This window comes from Pinus tabuliformis, chromosome 5_2 (genome assembly GCF_031772625.1).
Source record: "Pinus tabuliformis cultivar Carrire ecotype Pingquan chromosome 5_2, CPIR1, whole genome shotgun sequence".
Taxonomy (NCBI): Eukaryota; Viridiplantae; Streptophyta; class Pinopsida; order Pinales; family Pinaceae; genus Pinus; species Pinus tabuliformis.
Window position 1 is genome coordinate 455,739,241 of NC_142306.1, and position 21,210 is coordinate 455,760,450.

The window sequence follows — 21,210 nt, forward strand, 5'->3', positions numbered from 1 at the left end:
AAATACCTGTGACAGGGAGCAGGACATTTGTGATTGTTACATCGAAGCTTTCTGCCACAAATCTAAAAACCCAATAGTTAATTCTGATATGTGGTCACAAAAGTACCTAAGAGTCAAAAAAAAGATAGCTGAAGGATGAACAGTTGAAAGATTATAACAGGTAGTTTGTGATCTGAAATTTATACCTCCGCGCAAGGAGGGCAATCCCCATCACAACATCGCCGTCTGCAAGCATGGCGCCCACAATCACGTACTCGCTGACATTTTCTTTCACAAACTAAATCTTGGTAGCAAGGAACCTACTTACATAAATCGCTACTTCAATCCATTAGTTTAAACATTAAAAACTCCATGATAAAGGTACCATACTAACTGTAACCAGACATATTTTGCAATTTCATAAAAACAGATAATTGTATCTTTAACACTGGATACTAAAAATATAATGGTGGAAAAGCTAACTGCATGTAACACTGCATTGTTTAGAAGTATATAAGCCAGAATATGTGAACAGCTTGTCACATAGCTGTCTGATTTGGATGAAATATACTTCTCAGTTTTTATACTTACAGAGTATCTGATCACATCTAAATCAGATAGATGGGTGGTCTCAGATAATTCGTTGCTGATGTTACATTTGAAAGCATTTCACATTTTCAGAGGCAATTCATGATTCCCAATGCAAAGTGGTCTCAAAGGTCCAACAGACAACTTGGTCTAATATTGTGCATTTTGATGAGAGGATTCCATGCCGCATGAAATTTTCCAATCAGATCATCTAGTGGCTAGTTACAGTGTGGTCAAACTTGGTCATAAAGTCAGAGCAGGTTTCTAGGGGGCATAACAAGATATTGGGCAAAAGCATACATGTGTTACATCAAAAGTGATCAACATGAAGAGAGGAACAATACTCGTGTGTTAGATTTCAGAGATCAACTAGGGCACTAGAGAACCAGCACAGGGAAGTGATGACATGGCATACAAGGTGATGATGTGGCAATGCCCTATAGGATATGGAAAACCTTAGAGATACTCCGGAGTCCGTACAAATCTAGATTAGTAAAGCAATACCCAGGTTCCAGAATTGCCAAAAGGGCAAGGACGATGAAGATCCAACAAAAGAGTGACTAAGTTTGGATTATTCAAGGGAAAAAGTCAAGTCGAGTTCCTTCATCAAGTCACAGTCCTCCATGGACCAAGTTGAATTCATCATGGACCAAAAAGTGGAATGTTGAGGCTAGCAAGCATATTATTTTGACTATCAACCATCATGCACCATGAGCAAGGGGAGTCTTGAGCAAATTTGGGGAAATTTGTCAAAATCAACCCCCTAGTGGGTGAATTAAAAATTATTTTGTAATATTCATGAATTATTTACTAAGTCTCCAACATGTGGATGACTCATAAAATATTTTCTTAAGGGAGTCAAAACTAACTGTTAATTAGCCATTAGCTAGCAGTTATAATTTTTTCAACAAATGGTAGCCTCCCCACATTTGTAATGTTGTTGTTGTCCTTTGAGATTTGTGCCATCATAATAAAAGAGCTCATTTTTTGCAAACCTTTGTCTATTCTATATTATTCTATATACGTTGTGTGGAGTAATTTTTATTTTCACTCTTTTCTTGATATATGCTATTGGGGTTTTAATCTTATTTTCTTGGTAATAAGTAAAACTACACTAAGATTAAAAGCTCTTGCCATTAGGGTCTACATAGTCACGTGGAAAGGGGAAACTAGGCACCGACCCCACTTTATCAATTTGTTTTGCAAGCGGATCGATCCAAGCAATCAAACCATTCCAAGAAGGAGTTTCAAATTGTGTAGGGTCTCGTATTCATCACAAACAAGATTTTAAGACTGCAGACGCCACTCCTAAGTGGGTTCGAAAATCATCAAAGAGATTAAGTCAATAAGGGGGGCTATTTCTACTCAAAATCAAACCCACACTCTTGAGTTTAGCAAGCTATATCGACCTAAGAGGGTGTCAATTTTGCACTCTCGCAATGGTGAGGAAAGTAAAAACATTGGTATAACCCAACAACCACCTCTTTTATAAAAAAAAAAACTCGAACTTTTTATTTTCCGTGCTTTAGATTAGGATAAATTATTTTGCTGGTTTTTAATTATTTATCTTAGTTAGCAAGCATTTTCTTAGGGAAAATTGGGTAAATTGTTGGATCTAACCAAGGATATGTACAAGTATCATTTCTAATATATTTTACACATGTATTTAGCTGATTTGTCTTGAAGATCTAAAGATTTATTAGTTGTAACAAACAGAATCTGCAACAAAAGAGAGGTTTCATGTTGAAATTTTGATGTTCTACGCTGGAACAATCACTTATTACAAAACTTCTTTATGTTGCAATATTAGATAAGCAATTGTAAGAAGAAGAAGAAGAAGGCCTCAAGGACCCTGTCTGCACTCAAAGAAAGGACTCTACAAATTTGAAGCATCTTGGGAAGTCTCTCACATTCTACATCCAAATAAAGCAAGAAGAGCACTTCATCATCAAAAGAATCAAAGTGATCTCCCTTACATTGAAGAAAGGATCACATCTCAAACATCTTTGAAGAAAGAAGAACATTTCTCCTTATCTTGAAGAAGTAGCATTGCCATTCTAAAGAAGGAAGATCAACATCAAGAAAGGCATATAATGGAAGACATCATCATCAAAGGAGGCATCTTCATTTGTCAAGCAAGTACTTTATATTTATGTCTCAATCTAAAAACCAAATGAATTATTTCTGCAAGGAGAACAATAAACTTGTTGGGACATTGAAATACCTTGCATGGAAGAAGAGAATAGATTTAATCCTCATACAAAATGAAGTTATTGAATATGTCAAGGGCACAATCATCAAACCTCCACAAGAACTATCTCAAGCACTATCAGAGTATATGAAAGGAGAAATAAGGGCTCAAAGAATCCTCATTGAATCAATCAAGGATTCTCTCACCCCCTATGTAGCAAAGTTGAAGACATCAAAAGAAATCTATGACAAGTTGGTCAAATTGTTCTTTGTAAATACTATAGGAGAAATAATATCGTTAAGAACCGAATTATACAAGATGAAAGTTTCAAGGGAAGAAGGGGTGGCTTCATATCTCATGAAGGTATCTCAAATAAGAAATCAACTACAAGAGCTAGGAGAAACGATGTCAGATCCAGAGATGACTACTCTTGTAATCAAAGCATTACCAAATGAATGGGGCAACTTTGTATCAAGCATCTATGGAAAGAAGGAAGCCACTCCAATCAGTGATCTGTGGTCATTATATAAGATTGAAGAAACCAGATTAAAGACAAAGAATGGCATTGGATTGAATGAAAAAACACAAGCATGTGCAGCTATGACAAGGAAGAAAGGGAAATTTGGAAAGTTTGAGCCTCGAAAGAAATTTCAAAAGAAAATTGACATGTCTAAGATTCAGTGCTATGAATGTAATGAATATGGGCATTTCAAAAGGAATTGTCCTAAACTCAAGAAGCGCAACAAGAAAAGGAAAGAAAGAAGTGAAGCCCATGTGACCGAAGAAGTAGAAGAACCAAAAGAAAAGAAGTCAAAGAAGGAAGAAGTGAAAAAACTCTACTATTAAAAGGTCTCTCACATACATTTAGTTTATTTTCAGTATATAGAAGTTAGCAAGTCATGGTAGGATGCATTGCAATCATGATAAAAAGCATTATAGCAGTATTAAGATGACATCATAGAAAGCATGAAAGAATAGTCAAAGTAACAGTTTGAATGGTTGAAGAAAGTCATCTAGCAAGATAGAAAGAGAAGACTATCATCACACCTCATCATCATTAGGAAGAAGCATTTGCAGAATAAGGATCACTAAGATCCTCCATTGGAATCTTCATTACAAGGTTCGCCTCTACTTAGAAGAAGTGTCACACAGATAGTCTACATTACCTTGTGTGGGATCCACAGTTTAGAAGAATGAAGGTATGGTGACAGAAAAGTGCAGCATGACAAATTAGTTGAAGCATTTTCATCTTCAAGCAAGGAAAGGGAAAGGGAAGTTGTTGAAGGAAGCCTAGATGATCACATGAAGGAAGAGGTATGCACATATTTGTTAACTTTGATAGATAGATAAAGTCATGTCATCACTTAATTGCAGATAAAATGGTTAAAATGCTCTATTTCATGAGCATGAATGAAGAAGAAGGGACTCTTCCTTATGAATGATACATGAAAGCATAAATACAAAGTGCCTTGAACTCTTCTACATGATGACAAGACGGAATCAACACCATATGAACTCATGAAGAATATGAGGTAGTTGGCAACAATTGTTCCTATGATGAAGGAACCATGTATTGAGATCCTGAGGAAGCAGTGTATGAAAAAGTTGAAAGAAGAGTTCGTATAGATGTATCTATAATCACTTGAGATAAGATGAGTAATCAACATATGATAACAATTAGAAGGATTAGCTATGACATCTCCATGGAGAAGGTATGAAGACCCTGATATGTATGATGAAGAAGGAGAACCTTGATAGTAAATGTCTTGAAGATGGATTTGTACAATATGCAGAATGTTGATGTTGCAAATGACGAAGGGCCATCATAAATAGGTAATTTTGATTTAATGATTCATTGTTTGATTTTGAAAGCAAACATCTAGTTGGGTTGGAACAGGGCTATTGGAAGAGGGTTGTAGAAATTCTCCTACAACTAGTACACATAGACTTGGATGGAAAACCCTAGAAGAAACATGACTTTGAAAAAGGTAGCAGTATGAAGGATATCCAGATGATGATGAAGAAGATCAATTCTCGATGAACATAAGGATGACATGACTATTGGTTCAACAATATGAAGGTAAGTGATGTAAAAGATGGCCGATGCCCTACCAAGAAGTTCTGGAAGAAGATGGCTTCGTGATGAAGAAGTTGAAATTCATCCATGTCATGATGATGCAGAAAGGAGTAGCCCTACAAGCAGTTGATAGTACCATGATCTCCACCAGAGAGCAAATAGTTGTTGTTGGAAACAAGTCCCTAGTTAAGAGGGATGTTGGGTATACTCCTTTTATAGGAGTATACCTCCCTAGTTGAGATTGAAAGATAGACACAGCATTCTTGTCTTCACATTATGAAGAAAGAATGGAGGATTGGGTAAGCATCTCAGACTGATATCGATACTCTGTGAGGATGAGGTAGGGCATCCAATAGGCAAGAGTAGTTGAAGAGGAGGTTCCATAAGGATGCGTAAATCCAAGATGGGAATGGTCCTAAAAGGACATACCTTGTGAACAACCGGATGGGGTATGTGCCTTGAAAGAAAATCATGAAGGTGTTTATAAATCATTTGTCTCCTTAGCATTGTGATCTAATCTATTGGATAGATAGAGTTGTTAGTCAAGGCCTTGCTGTTGAAGTTTCTAATTTTACTTAGTTTAGAAACCCTTCATGCACTTTTTATGATTTATTCCTACCTACTTGTTATTTTTCTTTAACAAGTTATTTACAAAGTAAATACTAAAAATAAACACCAGTGCATGCTCAACATATTACAGATCAGCAACTAAAAGAAACAAGAACAAACACACCACATAACACGATTATTTTTGGACCAATGTCCCCGAAAAAACCCAATGTAGGAAAACCGGTGCAGATATCTAAGGGTTTTCTTATTAAGCAATATCAGAGTACAATCTGGGTGCCGAAACTGGCCTACCCAACAGAAAATTTCCTTAGCAACTATACCTCACAATTTGAGAGAAATCTCCTGGTTGAAACCCCGGAAAATCCTTCCGGCAGTTCCTCAGAAAAAAACTGCTCTACAACCCCAGCATCTGCCCAATCTGGATTGCGTCAGCCTCTCCTAGCCCAGCGCTGCCCCTGCACCAGCCTTCCTTGGCCTACGTCTGTCCCAGGAGGCCCTGCGCCAGCTCTAAGAGCCTCTGTGTCAGCTACGCTGGCCCCTCTAGTGCTCTGTGCAGCACTTGGCTACCTCTGCGTGAGCCCTTGCTGGCTCTGCGTCACCCTCCTTGGCTGCTGCGCTGCTCTCCCGACACAATCTCTGCCTTCTCTGTTTCTCTGTACTCAATGCCCCTCAGCTGCTCTCCCGATCACTGATTCTATCTCTCTTAACAAAACCCCGCTCTAGAGAATAGAATGACTGATCACTCTGGTGTATTCTCCAAGTGACCCTCAAGCCTCCTCTTATACTTTTCATGTTGACATCTCAACGGCCAAGATTAAGTCCCTAATCAATGGCTAAAATTAGATCTGACTTGATCCATGTCTTTTGGACCATTCTAACACATATTCATATTAATACACATTTATACTTTATTTTCCCTAAGTTTAGACTTAGAGACTCCATTAAAAATTTTAATTATTTTAATATCTCCTTATCTGTTTAGAATCTGCCCAAACCCTTTCTGGGTATCAGAGATCTCATGTGCCCCAACCTCTCCACTAAATTTTGTGGCTAGAGCACATCCGATGCTACCCGAAATCAACACTCCCTCTTAGCAAGGCATGTGCTCTAGCAATACTCCTCACTGAGTATTACTCTGATCATCCAACATCGGTACCTGTGTTGATGCTAGGCCTTCCTACCCAACATCCTCTGCATTGTTGCCTCCTGTACCGCTGCCCATGGTTCTGCCACTGCCACTGTTGCATCTGTACGACAACTCCCTCTACATTTGTGTTGTTGCTAGTCCTTTCTCCCAGCACTGCATCCGCATTGCACCTCCTCTCATCATGCTACATCGTGCTGCCCACTGTTGCACTGCAACTCAATTACTGAGAAGTAAGTAACTGATCTCCCAACTGACCTCCCTGTTGGGCTAGAAACACCCACTGATGTTGAAGCTCCCTTTGCCGCTGACAAGTGCTCCCTCTCTCTGACCTCTGCGTTGCTGCAACAACTCCTTGCATCTTGCACCGCTGCACACCTTTGTGCCTTCCTGCACTGGTGCAACACTCCTGTGCCTCTCGCACTGCTGCAGCCTACTAACTCTGCGCTGTCTCGGGACTCCTGCACTGTAGCTCTCTCTGCTGCTCCATCTGCATCCATCTCTACCCACTCAGCCAGTCCTGCTACACCTCATCGGGGCTCCCGTAGCAAGGTCTAATCCAAGAGGCTGGGTACCTCAAGGATCCTTCCCCTCATCACCTGTAGTCCATCTGACTACAGCTCAATGTCTCCCCACTTCTTCTCAAGTGGCGCATGTGCACTCATGGCACAATCATCGTCTGTCAAAACTTCCTTCTCTGCCCGTGCTAGCGCTGCCTTAGTCTCGGAAGACTCTCCCTTACTCTTCTTCCTTGGGAACTAGGTCACATAATGACCCATCTCCCCACAGTGGAAGCACTTGATCTTGGAGAGATCTTTCTTCTTCCGCTTCTCTTTCTTTCCCTCAGATGCTAGGGCCACATACTCCTCCTGCTTGACCTTGAACCCTTTGCTGCTGCTACCTGTCTTCAATTGTCGTCTGATCTTCCTGGCGAAGAGCTGCCCACATCTCGTCCCAAGGTGGGAGAGTCCCTCTGCCCAGGATACTCTGGACAAACATTTCCCAATCTTCTGAGACAGCATTCAGGGTTGTCCTTACCATAAGTTCTTGATCCGGTGTCGCTCTTATAGTAGTCAGCTGGTCTCAGATCTCATTCAGTCCTTCGAGGAAGGTGTCAGTCGATTGACCCTTCTTCATCTGATACAACCTCATCTGGTTCTCGAGCAGCATTCTTCTTTGCACAGAAGTATGTTGGTAAAGGTTCTTGAGAGCCTCCCACATCTCAACTGTCGTTTCCTTCTTAGTAATATGTGGTACCACATGATCCTTGAACTCGTCAAGGATAATGCACTTGGCCCTCGCCATCGCCTCCTCGTACTTGTCGTTATCATTGGGGTCGATTGGGATAGCTATAACCTTCAAGGTGAAGTTCCTGACATGATTCCTGTCAAGCACTGATAAGATTTTGGCCTTCCAGACTGCGAAGTTCGATGCTCCATCCAGTCTATCCTGGTCTCTTACCCCGTGTAGTGCCATGACGCTCCTCTACTTCCCTCTTAGAAGTTCTCTATTCGACTCCTCTGAGTCTCTACTTCCCGTCTGGAAGTTCTCTTCTAGACTCCATCTGAGTCCTAATTTCCCTCCGGGAAATCCTTCTGCCGCTTGTCGAGATGCCCCCTACTCTGATCGTCTTGTGCAACTGCACTGTTGATCCAGGTTACTCGACTAGAAACCCTCGGTAACAACTCCTCCGGCCCTGCTCTGTCAAACACTGTTCTGACTACAGTACCTCACCAGCACCACTTTGCAATATTTCTACAGCCTTATAGACTCCAGCAACTGCCTCTCTGTGAATTGCGTCAGCCCCTCTCTACCTCACGATGGCTCTGCGTCACCCCAGATGGGTCTGCGTCAGCCCTAGGATGCCCTGCGTCAGCCCTCTAGCCCTCTGCGTCAACACGCTGGCCTCTCTGAGGCTCTGCGCAGCTCCCGGCTTCTTTTGTGTGGCTCTGGCTGGCTCTGCGTCACACTTCTTGGCTTCTGCACTGCTAGAAACAGCTTGTCACCTCGGGACAGTTGTTTTCTGTTGCGATTGCTCCGCTCCGTTGATGTCTTTTAGTCCTCCTGTGATCTGCAATCACGCTCTAATACCATGTTGAAGTTTCTAAGTTTACTTAGTTTAGAAACCCTTCATGCACTTTTTCTGACTTATTCCTACCTACTTGTTATTTTTCTTTAACAAGTTATTTACAAAGTAAATACTGAAAATAAACACCGGTGCATGCTCAACGTATTACAAATCAGTAACTAAAAGAAACAAGAACAAACACACCACATGACACCATTATTTTTGGACAAATGTCCCTGGAAAAACCCAATGCGAGAAAATCGATGCAGCTATCTGAGGGTTTTCTTATTAAGCAATATCAGAATATAATCTGGGTGTCGAAACTAGCCTACCCAACAGAGAATTTCCTTAGCAACTATACCTCACAATTTGAGAGAAATCTCGTGGCTGAAACCCCAGAAAATCCTTCCGGCAGTTCCTCAGCGCAAAACTGCTCTGCAACCCCAGCGTCTGCCCAATCTGGACTGCGTCAGCCTCTCCTAGCCCAGCGCTGGGCTTGCGTCAGCCTTTCTTGGCCTACGTCAGCCCCAGGAGGCCCTGCGTCAGCTCTGGGAGCCTCTGCGTCAGCTATGCTGGCCCCTCTGGTGCTCTGCACAGCACTTGGCAGCCTCTAAGTGGCCCTACGTCAGCCCTTGCTGGCTCTGCATCACCCTCCTTGGCTGCTGTGCTGCTCTCCCGGCACCATCTCTGCCTTCTCTGTTTCTTTGTACTCAATGCCCCTCAGCTGCTTTCATGATCACTGATTCTATCTCTCTTAGCAAAACCCCGATCTAGAGAATAGAATCACTGATCACTCTGGTGTATTCTCCAAGTGACCCTCAAGCCTCCTCTTATACTTTTCCTGTTGACATCTCAGCAGCTGAGATTAAGTCCCTAATCAACGGCTAAGATTAGATCTGGCTTGATCCATGTCTTTTGGACCATTCTAACACAGATTCATATTAATACACATTAATATTTTATTTTCCCTAAGTTTAGACTTAGGGCTCCATTAAAAATATTAATTATTTTAATACCTCCTGATCTGTTTAGAATCTGCCCAAACCCTTTCTGGGTATTGGAGATCTCATGTGCCCCAACCTCTCCACCAAATTTCGTGGCTAGAGCACATTCGATGCTACCCCAAATCAACACTTGCCATATGACAATGTTGGTTGATATGGTGAGATGCACTAATATAGGTTGAAAAGATAGAGTATGAGATGACTTACCAATCCGACTCTTCATATGAGAATTCTTCAATATGAGAATGTCCAAGTACCATGAATAACTCCCTAGTTAAGAGCATATGTTAAAATTGGCAACTAGGGCCAAACTCCACATGGGTCATCTTATTTATGACAGCGGATATTATTCTTGGATTCCTCTCTCCAAGAGGTGTAGGATTGATCTAAAGATTATCCGATTTTGACATATACAAATGAAGTTATGAATTTATTTTGATTATGGTCAAATTGTCAAGGTCAGCCAACAAACTTATGTAGGCTCAGAAGCCCAACAGTCACGTTTATTCATCCTCAACGTTCCATATAATTAGAAGGTGACCTAGCCTCCTTTGGACACACTCATCTTCACACTTCTCTCTCTCTCTCTCTCTCTCCTCATTGAATGGGTACGGATTTCTGGGCCTCTCTCTCCACACGTCCGAAATTTCAGGAGACCGAATTTTTGGATAGTTTGACCAAGCATTGACTAGTATATGTTGACCTCCTTTGACTGCGCTTTTGTGAGGGCTATCTCTGTTTGGGCAGGGAGCATTTCTAGGCACAAAAATCGAGGCCAAACATTGATTGTTGACCAGTGTTGATTGCTGCTAGGGCTGACCACATGTGGGTTGTTTGCCCAGACTTTGACTAGGCTGAATTGGACTGTTTTGAGGATTGTTTTATCTTGTTGTTTGGAGGCCGAAGTTGACTAAAGTTGACCGATTTGTTGAGGGTCAAATCTGCCCTGTTGACCAGCATTGACTTTCCTTGTTAGGGCTCTTTTGCTGCTTTTATAAATTATCAAATTTGTAAATTGTACTCTCTCTGCTGAACAATTAGAGACTAAAAGAAGTTTTGATCAAGGGTTTCCCCACATTGGGGTTTGTCCCTGGCTGGTGCCACATCTTGTGTCCTCTTCTCTTGGCTTATCTTCTATTGTTTATGTTTATGTTCTATCTGCATTTTACTATCATGTTGATGTGATTGCTAATCAGAATATTGGTACTGGGCTAGTAAAAAAATTGAAGTAAAATTGCTCTAAAGCATAGAACATACCATTGTTGCCTAAAATTAACATGGAATCAGAGTTGAGGTGAAGACAAAACCCAAGCAAGAGTGAAAGAGAAATCACCAAAGACAGCTGGACAAGGACAAAAGGTTCAATGGGTTCCACATCCTACTTCCCGGCTGAAGACAAGCTCCATGATAAATCTCACTATCATGGATGTAAGATGTCTTTTGATTTGACCTTGGAAGAAAAAGAAGTGATGGACTATGTGCAGGGTAAAATCACTGAACCTCCTTCAAATGAACCGGCTACTACGAAGAACAAGTACAATAGGGTTGAAGTCAAAGCAAAGAAGATTATTAGGGATTCCATTGACAAGACCTCCAAGGAGATCTACGACAGGTTGGTTAGCATGTTCAAGGTTAGCAATGATAATCAAATTCTATTTCTCAAGAATAAGTTGAAGGATATTAAGAAAGGCAAGGACGAGAATATTCAATACTATTTCTTGAGGATTACTGAGATCAAGAACAATCTACTCTCAATTCAAGAAGTCATTCTTGATAGGGAACTTACTCTCACGACCCTTGGAGGACTCCCACCTGAGTGGTATGTATTTAGAACCACCGTCCTCAACAATGATCGAATTCCAGGGTTTGAAAAATTGATGTCGAGATGCATTCACGAAGAAACAAGAATGGTGGAGCAAGAAATGCCTTCTAATAGAAGCAACCCTACTACATTCTCGCTCATGCCAAAAGGAGAAATGATGCAAGGTCTAAAGGTCATTTCCATGGAAAAACTGGATCTAAGGGAGGAAGGAAGGGTAGGTGCTTTATTTGCAATAAATCTGGCCACTATGCAAGGGAGTGTCCAAATAGAAGGGACACATGGCATGATGATGAACACAATCATTCAAGGGGCAACTCAACAACAACGATCAAAGGAATGGCAAGTCCAATGGCAAAAGAAAAAGGAATGCGGGACATCAAGGAAATAGTTGACCCGCCAAGAAATCAAGGGACTCCAGGTATGAAGAATCAAATGTTGTTAACAATAAGCAAAAAGAGTATTATCTTATATTGGCCCTCTCCACTGCCTCTCCTCCAGACACTTTGGGAAATTGGCAGATTGATAGTGGTGCCTCAAGGCACTTCGCCGGATACAAGGAATCCCTCTTTAATCTGATAGAAAAGGAGCAAACTTGGAGATCATCCTTCGAGACGATGCCACCTATCTCGTGAAGGGAGTAGGGAATGTTACCCTTCAATTGAATCAAGGTAACACTATTCACTTGTAAGAAGTGTTATATGTGCCTAATCTCAAGAAGAACCTGGTGTCCATTTCAGCCATGGAGGACAAAGGGTTCAAGGCGGCATTGATCGATGGAAAGGTACATGTTTGGAAAAGAAATTTTAAGGATGCTTTTACTCTTGGATTCAGGGTTGACACTTTGTATCAAGTTGGAGGAAGTCCATTGGGAGCCATGTCTTGCGACAATCTCTACAATCTGAACTATGGCACCGGAGGTTTGCGCATCTTCATTATAAGGCCCTACCCAATGTGAGATAGATGGTGACAGGTATGCCTGAGTTCAAAGTAGAGCATGAAGGTGTATGTCCAGGATGTGCCGAAGGAAAACTTACAAGAGGACCATTCCCCTCAAGTAATAGCAAGACCACAGATATATTGCAATTGATCCACTCCGACATATCTGGTAGGATGTCCGTAAACTCTTTGGGAGGATACTTATATTATCTCACCTTTACGGATGATTATTCTCGCAAGATCTAGATCTACTTCTTGAAGAAGAAAGATGAAATGTTCACCTGGTTCCGACACTTCAAAGTCTTGAATGAAAACCAATCCCACAAGAAAATCAAGACATTGAGGACTGATAATGGGACCGAGTACGAATCCAATGAATTCCAAGATTATTGCAGAGAAGTTGGCATTAAGAGGGAGACTACAACGCCATACACTCCTAAGCAGAATGGTGTGGCTAAAAGGAAGAATCGCTCTATTGTAGAAGCAGTTCGTGCCATGCTTCATAACCAAGACCTTCTGAAGTTCCTATGGGCTGAAGCTGCAAATACCATCGTGTATGTTCAAAATCGATCCCCTCATTAAGCATTGAACTCCAAGTCTCCCGAAGAAATGTTCACTGGTAAGAAACCCGATCTCTCTCATTTTAGAATTTTTGGAAGTCCCGTATATTTTCATGTTCCGAAAGAGAAAAGAAGAAAATTGGGTGCATCTGGGAACAAAGGAATCTTTGTGGGCTATAGTGAAAATTCTAAGGGATATAGAATTTATATAGTTGGTCAAAAGGAAGTTGAGATAAGTCATGACGTCACCTTCGACAAAGATATGGCCCTCAGAAAGATCAACAACATTCCTATCCTAAGGAAGGGCAAAGAAGCTGACACCGGAAATCAGGGTGCAAAATAAGACGAAATGATCCCTGATGTTGATAAACCTATGGATCTTATTGATCCTCCTCATGAGCCCTCCTCCAAAAGAAGGCCCTGGTGGCTTAGGGAGACTCTTGAAGATGCCAAGAGACACATTGCACCAAGGGGGACTTTCCGTGAAAGCAAGAAGCTGAACAGGTATCAAAGCTATTTGACCGCCTGAGCACTATCATTCAAAATGAACCTTCATCATTCGAAGAAGTCGTGAAGCATCAAGTATGGAAGGATGCTATGAATGAAGAATTATATCTGGGATGTGGTCCCTAGACCCCAAGACAAATCGGTTGTCACCTCTAAGTGGTTCTACAAAATCAAGCATGGAGCTGATGGAAGTGCAGACCCTCTCATTCACAAATGTAAGAGGGAGTTGGCTTCTGAATTTGAGATGAAGGACCTAAGGCCGATGCACTATTTCTTAGGGTTGGAGGTCTGGCAAAAGCCAGGTGAAATTTTCCTCTCTCAAGTAAAATATGTTGTGAAGATATTGGAAAGATTTAAGACGGTGGACTGTAACCCTGTGACTACTCCAATGGAACTTAACTTTAAGAAGTTATGTGGTAGTGTTGTTGGACCTGAATTGGGAAATGCTTATGAGTATCATCAACTCATAGGAGCACTGATGTTCTTGGTGAACTCCCGTCCGGACATATGTTTTGCAGTTAACACATTGAGCCAATATATGGTTGAGCCTCATCATATACATTGGATTGTGCCAAGAATCTTCTGAGATATCTTCGGGGCACAATCACTCGTGGACTGAGATACACTGTAGAAGATGTGAGGCTGCATGGTTATTCTGATGTTGGTTGGACTAGCAGTATGGTGGATCGCAAGAGCACTTCTGGATGTTGATTTTTTTTTGGTTCTGCTTCGATATCCTGCATGAGCAAGAAGCAGAAATTGATTGCCTTGAGCACCGTCGAGGCCGAATACATAGCTACTAGTATAGCCTCTTGTGAAGCTGTCTAGTCAAGGAAGCTCTTCAGTGAGCTATTTGCTATGTGCTGGATACCACCGTGATCCTCTGTAACAACCAGAGTGGGATCCGATTATCAGAGAATCTCGTGTTTCATGATTGCTCCAAGCATATAGATATTAGGTACCACTTTATTCGAGATATGGTACAACGAGGAGCAATAAGGTTCCATCACATTGGGACTTATGAGTAGGTCGTCGATATTCTGACAAAGCCCCTGGGGAAGGTCAAGTTCTTGGCCTTCCGAGAACGACTTGGAGTCATGGAGAGACCCTCTTATGAGGGTCCTGTATGAGATGGACATTGAGCTCTTGGAGCTCCAAGGGGCTTGGGGTACTTCTTGGAGCGATGAGAAACCATAGGGTGAGTGGTTCAGCCTTCCCCTAGTGGTTTGTTGTGTACAGAGTCAGTGATCCAGCCTTCCCCTGCGATACCCCTTGGCGACATGAACGCAGGATGAGTGGTTCATCCTTCTCCTGCTGAGACGTCCTACCCATGTAGTCTGGGACTCATGGGAAGTACCTCTCATCTAGCCAATGAGTAGGGAAATGAGGATAGGGACTATGGTACTACCAATGGAGGCATTGTGTACTACCGTACTCCCTATGCTAGGATGACCGATATTGATCTGGGATCAATTGGAACCGACTTCGAGTCAGTAACAGTGGTATGAGACACTCCCTTTTGATTGGAACTGACTTCAAGTCAATAAGAGTGGTATGAGACAGTCTCTTTTGATTGGAACTGACTTCGAGTCAGTAAGAGTGGTATGACACACTCTCCTTTGATTGGGACTAACTTCGAGTCAATATAGAATGGTATGACACATTCTCGATCATTTCTTCTTCTTCATAGTTCAGCAAAGCAAAGCAGTGCATTGATGGCAGATATAGTAGAGATTGGCAGATAGATTAGCAGATGGAGTTCTCCCTAGTTGAGAGGGAGTGTTAAAATTGGCAACTAGAGCCAAACTCCACATGGGTCATCTTATTTATGACAACTGATATTTTTCTTGGATTCCTCTCTCCGAGAGGTGTAGGATTGATCTAAAGATCATCCGATTCTGACATGTACAAATGAAGTTATGAATTTATTTTGATTATGGTCAAATTGTCAAGGTCGGCCAACAAACTTATGTAGGCTCAGAAGCCCAACAATCACATCTATTCATCCTCAACGTTGCATATAAATAGAAGGTGACTTAGCCTCATTTGGACACACTCATCTTCACACTTCTCTCTCTCTCCCCTCATTGATTGGGTACGGATTTCTGGGCCTCTCTCTCTCCACACGTCTGAAATTTCAAGAGAGCGAAATTTCATAAGGCCGAAATTTCAGGACAGTTTGACCAAGCATTGACCCGCATGCGTTGACCTCCTTTGACTGTGTTTTTGTGAGGGCTATCTCTGTTTGGGCAGGCCGCATTTCTGGGCACAAAAATCGAGGCTAAACGTTGGTTGTTGACTAGCGTTGACTGCAGTTAGGGCTGACAGCAGGTGGGTTGTTTGACCAGACTTTGATTGCACTGAATTTGAATGTTTTGAGGGTTGTTTTATCTTGCTGTTTGGAGGCCGAAGTTCACTAAAGTTCACTGATTTGCTAAGGGTCAAATCTGCCCTGTTAACTTTTCTTGTTAGGGCTCTTTTGTTGTTGTTATAAATTATCAAATTTGTAAATTGTACTATCTCTCTCTGCTGGACTATTGAAGACTAAAAGAAGATTTGATCAAGGGTTTCCCCACATTGGGGTTTGTCCCTGGATGGTGCCACATCTTGTGTCCTCTTGTCTTGGCTTGTCTTCTACTATTTATGTTTATGTTCTATCTGCGTTTTACTATCATGTTTATGTGATTGCTAATCTGAATATTGATAATGGGCTAATAAAGAAATTGAAGTAAAATTGCTCTAAAGCATAGAACATACCATTGTTGCCTAAAACTAACAGCATAGTATTCAAAACATCCACCTATCAAACCGGGACTGGTCAGATCTCAATGAACCAGTGTTTAAAATAACACATGAAAACAAAAAACAAAAAATAATGAAAAAACTATTTTTAAGATTTCAAACCATGATTCCAAACTAATAGAGACAAAATATGCAAATTTTCTTCATCTATATACCATGTAAAGGTGAATATATCAAAATGGCACCGAGTGAAATACATATCAACAACAAAATACATAATCAAAGAGGCTCTAAATGGCCTCTATAGTCCAAAAGTAGTGCTAAAAGCTATGGGGCCATTGGCCTACTACAAGTCTACATATCATTGATCATCATGATCACTCCTCATCATGTTCAAACTCATCACCACTAGTAGACATGGGATCATCAACATGAGCTACATAAATAATCTGGCTCAAAGTTTGAGGACACCTAAAACTCCTCTGCAACCTCAGTAGTAGTGGCAGTAGTAGCAGCAAAACTAGACATCAAAACTACAAATCATTGATGAACATGATCACTCATCAAATTCATCATTGATTCAGCGCTAGTAGAAATGGAATCATCAATAAAAGATGCATAAACATCATCTAGCTTAAAGTCTTCAAACTTGGATTGCTCAACCTTATGATATGATAGAAATTGAAAAAGTTTAACATGCCTAACTAGTGATTTTGGTTTGAGTGAAGGGTTCATCTCCTCAACCTTATAATGTGGTAGAAAAAAATTAGCATGTCTAACCAGTGATTTTCCCTTGAGTGAAAGGTAGATTTTTTTTAAGGCCATCGTAGAGGAGTTCAACAATCAATACCACCAACATCAACAAAGTTCAACAATCAATGGCACCAACATCAAGGTCATTAAAGGGCTTCATGCTCTTGATCAAATGTCAATTTAATACCCTCACACGTGATAAATCAAATGGAAACATTGCAAAACCCCAAACCATGAAATCCGAAAGCAATTAAGTCTGTTGAATTTTGAGTGAAATCTAAAATTCTAGTTTTTCCATATGACATCCAATGAGGTTGAAACCACTCTCAAACATCCTGAGTCATTTCATGGTAATGTTAAAAATTTAAGTAAAAGGATAAAAATGAAAGATAAAGGAAATGTCATTTTTACTTTAAGAATTTAACATTATCATTGATTGCCAACATTGCTAAGGTTGAGATATGTGAGGAAAATGAGAGGAGAGACATGATTTTCTTGGAGGGGCAATTTTTGGAGGGAAACAAGCCCAAGTTTCCCTCAAAACTCACAAAACCATTTTTTGTAGGATCTGTGGCTAGCTTGGCAGTGAACCAACCGATTTATGACAGAATCGGCCAATGTATGGGAAAATCGACCGGTTCCGTCATAAACCGGTCAGTTTATGCCCGGTTTGACCAAAAAACCAGCGAGGAGGGTGATCTGGCCGAGTTTTTCCACCAATCTAGTGGAGTTTGTTAATGACCCAGTGGATTTGACCAGTTTTGAATACTATGGTTAAGAGGGAGTGTTGAAATATGTAACTGCGTTCGGTCTTCATAATGTCCTATGTAATCTTGATTTTATGTATTTGATGTAAAGAGAAAAGAAATTTTATTATTATTTGTAGCATGGGTTTCATGCTCTAGGTCAAATTGTTTGTAGGTCAAGCACCCATTGTGTGCTTCTAGGGCTTTGTCATAGAGTCAAAGAAGGCAAAGAGTTATTGTCATATGTAAAAGACCTTATTGGGCATTTTGTATCATGTAAAAAGAATTTATTGTAAGTCAAAAAGAGTCAAAAGCCTCCTTCCAAGACCAAGTCGGCCTACAAGAAGAAGTCGGCCACATTATGGACAATTCGCACTCCCAGAAAGAGTATATATAGAGAGCACTCAACCTCATTTGAAGAAGACATCCAAGAAATTCGATAACAAGGACAAGGCAAAGATAAAAAGGGTTAGCGGAGAGGAGAACTAAGGAGCGAGCAAAGGTTTGAAGACTATTTTTTGGGCTACATCCACTCACATGTTCGAAAGAATTAGGGCATCCAATGTTGCAGCAAAACCACAAATTGCAATTCACTAAAAGGACCGAAGTTTGAAGCTAGAAGATCATGTTTGAAGGTAAAATATCTAAAGAGAAAGAAGAATTCCCAGCGACAGACTTCATTTTGCCCTAAAACCACTCACACATGTGAAATTCAGAACTGTAGTAGAAGTCGAAAATTGCAGACCTAAAGCAATAGTCAAATTTCTGAAGTAGAAGCTGAAATCTGAAGTTTGAGGCTAATTTGACTTGGGTTGACTTTGTGAAGGATAAGCTCATCAAAGGAAAGGTTAACTTGGTCTTGGAGGGGTCTTTATCGTGGGTCTAATACGTCTTGGACTTCATCATTTGAAGATTCTATAAGAAGAGAAGAATCCTTGTGAGGTTTCCTCTCTAGGAGAGGTTTTGGCTTTGGCTAGCAGCCTACATCTTATGTCCTCTTGTTCCATTAATCTTCATAGTTTGGTAGTTGTTTGATGATAAGAACATTATAATAATCAAGAAAAGAAGAAGCTAATTACAAGTACATCAAGTTTAAGTAAAAGAACATCACAAGCAGTTATCAAGTAAAGAGAAATCACCCTAATCTAGCTGCCATAGATTTCTCAACATGGTATCAGAGCTAAGGTGACAAGAAGAGGCAGCTTGAAGATCATTCAATTGAAGAAGGATACATAAGGGCCAAGCATAAGAAGAGCATCAAGGAAATCGAATCATCAAGGAGAACTAAGAGCATCAAGGAGATCTAAACACCCTATCATCTTGGAAGAAGAAGAAGGCCTTAAGGACCCTATCTCCACTCAAAGAAAGAAGGACGCTACACATTTGAAGCATCTTGGGAAATCTCTCACATTCTACATCCAAAGAAAGTAAGAAGAGCACTTCATCATCAAAATAATCAAAGTGATCTCCCTTACATTGAAGAAAGGATCACATCTCAAACATCTTTGAAGAAGGGAGAACATTTCTCCTTATCTTGAAGAAGTAGCATTACCATTCTAAAGAAGGAAGATCGTCATCAAGAAAGGCATACAGTGGAAGACATTATCATCAAAGGAGGAATCTTCATTTGTCAAGTAAGTACTTTATATCTATGTCTCAATCTACAAACCAAATGACTTCTTTCTACAAGGAGAACAATAAACTTGTTGGGACATCGAACTACCTTGCATGGAAGAAGAGAATAGATTTAATTCTCATAGAGAATGAAGTTATTGAATATGTCAAGGGCTCAATCACCAAACCTCCACAAGAACAATCTCAAGCACTATCAAAGTATATGAAAGGAGAAATAAGGGCTCAAAGAATCCTCATTGAATCAATCAAGGATTCTCTCATCCCCTATGTAGCAAAGTTGAAGACATCAAAAGAAATCTATGACAAGTTGGTGGAATTGTTCTTTGTAAGTACTGCAGGAGAAATAATATCGTTAAGAATCGAATTATACAAGATGAAAGTTTCAAGGGAAGAAGGGGTAGCTTCATATCTCATGAAGGTATCTCAAATAAGAGATCAACTACAAGAGCTAGGAGAAACAATGTCAGATCCAGAGATGACCACTCTTGTACTCAATGCATTACCAGATGAATGGGGCAACTTTGTATCAAGCATCTATGGAAAGAAGGAAGCCACTCCATTCAGTGATTTGTGGTCATTATGTAAGATTGAAGAAACCAGATTAAAGGAAGGAATGGCGTTGGAACAAATGAACAAACACAAGCATATGTAGCTATGACAAGGAAGAAAGGGAAATTTGGAAAGTCTGAGCCTCGAAATAAATTTCAAAAGAAAATTGACATGTCTAAGATTTAGTGCTATGAATGTAATGAATATGGGCATTTCAAAAGGAATTGTCCTAAAATCAAGAAGGGCAACAAGAAAAAGAAAGAAACAAGTGAAGCCCATGTGACCATAATAGAGGAACCAGAAGAAAAGAAGTCAAAGAAGGAAGAAGTGAAAGAACTCTACTATAAAAGGCCCCTCACATACATTTAGTTTATTTTCAGTCTATAGAAGTTAGTAGGTTATGGTAGGATGCATTGCAGTCATGATAAAGAGCATTATAGCAATATTAAGATGACGTCATAGAAAGCATGAAAGAATAGACAAAGTAGCAGTTTGAATGGTTGAAGAAATTCATATAGCAAGATAGAAAGAGAAGACTATCATCACACCTCATCATCATTAGGAAGAAGCATTTACAAAATAAGGATCACTAAGATCCTCCATTGGAATCTTTATTAAAAGGTTCACCTCTACTTAGAAGAAGCAAGTGTCACACGGATAGTCTACATTCCACCTTGTGTGGGATCCACAGTTTAGAAGAATGAAGGTATGGTGACAGAAAAGTGCAGCATAACAATTTAGTTGAATCATTTTCATCTTCAAGCAAGGAAAGGGAAGCTGCTGAAGGAAGCCTAGATGATCACATTAAGGAAGAGGTATGCATATATTTGTAAACTTTCATAGATATATAAAGTTATGTCATCACTTAATTGCAGATAAAATGGTTAGAATGCTCTATCTCATGAGCATGAATGAAGAAGAAGGGACTCTTCCTTGTGAATAATACATGAAAGCATAAATACAATGTACCTTGAACTCTTCTACATCATGACAAGATGGAATCAACACTATATGATCTCATGAAGAATATGAGGTGGTACAGTTGTTCCTATGATGAAGGAACCATGTATTGAGATCCTGAGGAAGCAGTATATGAAGAATCTGAAAGAAGAGTTCATAAAGATGTACCCATAATCACTTGAGATAAGATGAGTAATCAACATCTAATAACAATTAGAAGGATTAGCTATGACATCTCCATGGAGAAGGTATGAAGACCCTGATATGTATGATGAAGGAGAACCTTGATAGTAAATGTCTTGGAGATGGATTTGTACAATATGCAGGATGTTGATGTTGCAAAAAGACGAAGGGCCATCATAAATAGGTAATTTTGATT

The 21,210-nt window shown here is 40.3% G+C and overlaps 1 protein-coding gene across 1 annotated transcript in view; it reads right to left on the reverse strand.

Annotated features, from left to right (window-relative positions):
• The window catches only part of LOC149159652 (NF-X1-type zinc finger protein NFXL2-like), a 304,457-nt gene extending 303,643 nt beyond the window's left edge, over positions 1-814 (reverse strand). The window contains exons 1-3 of the mRNA XM_089434378.1: positions 794-814; positions 186-299; positions 7-62 (exon numbers count right to left, since the gene is read on the reverse strand). Coding sequence (XP_089290504.1) covers positions 7-62; positions 186-299; positions 794-814 — 191 coding nt within the window. The remainder of the gene's footprint in view (positions 1-6; positions 63-185; positions 300-793) is intronic.
• Positions 815-21,210: the final 20,396 nt, after the last annotated feature.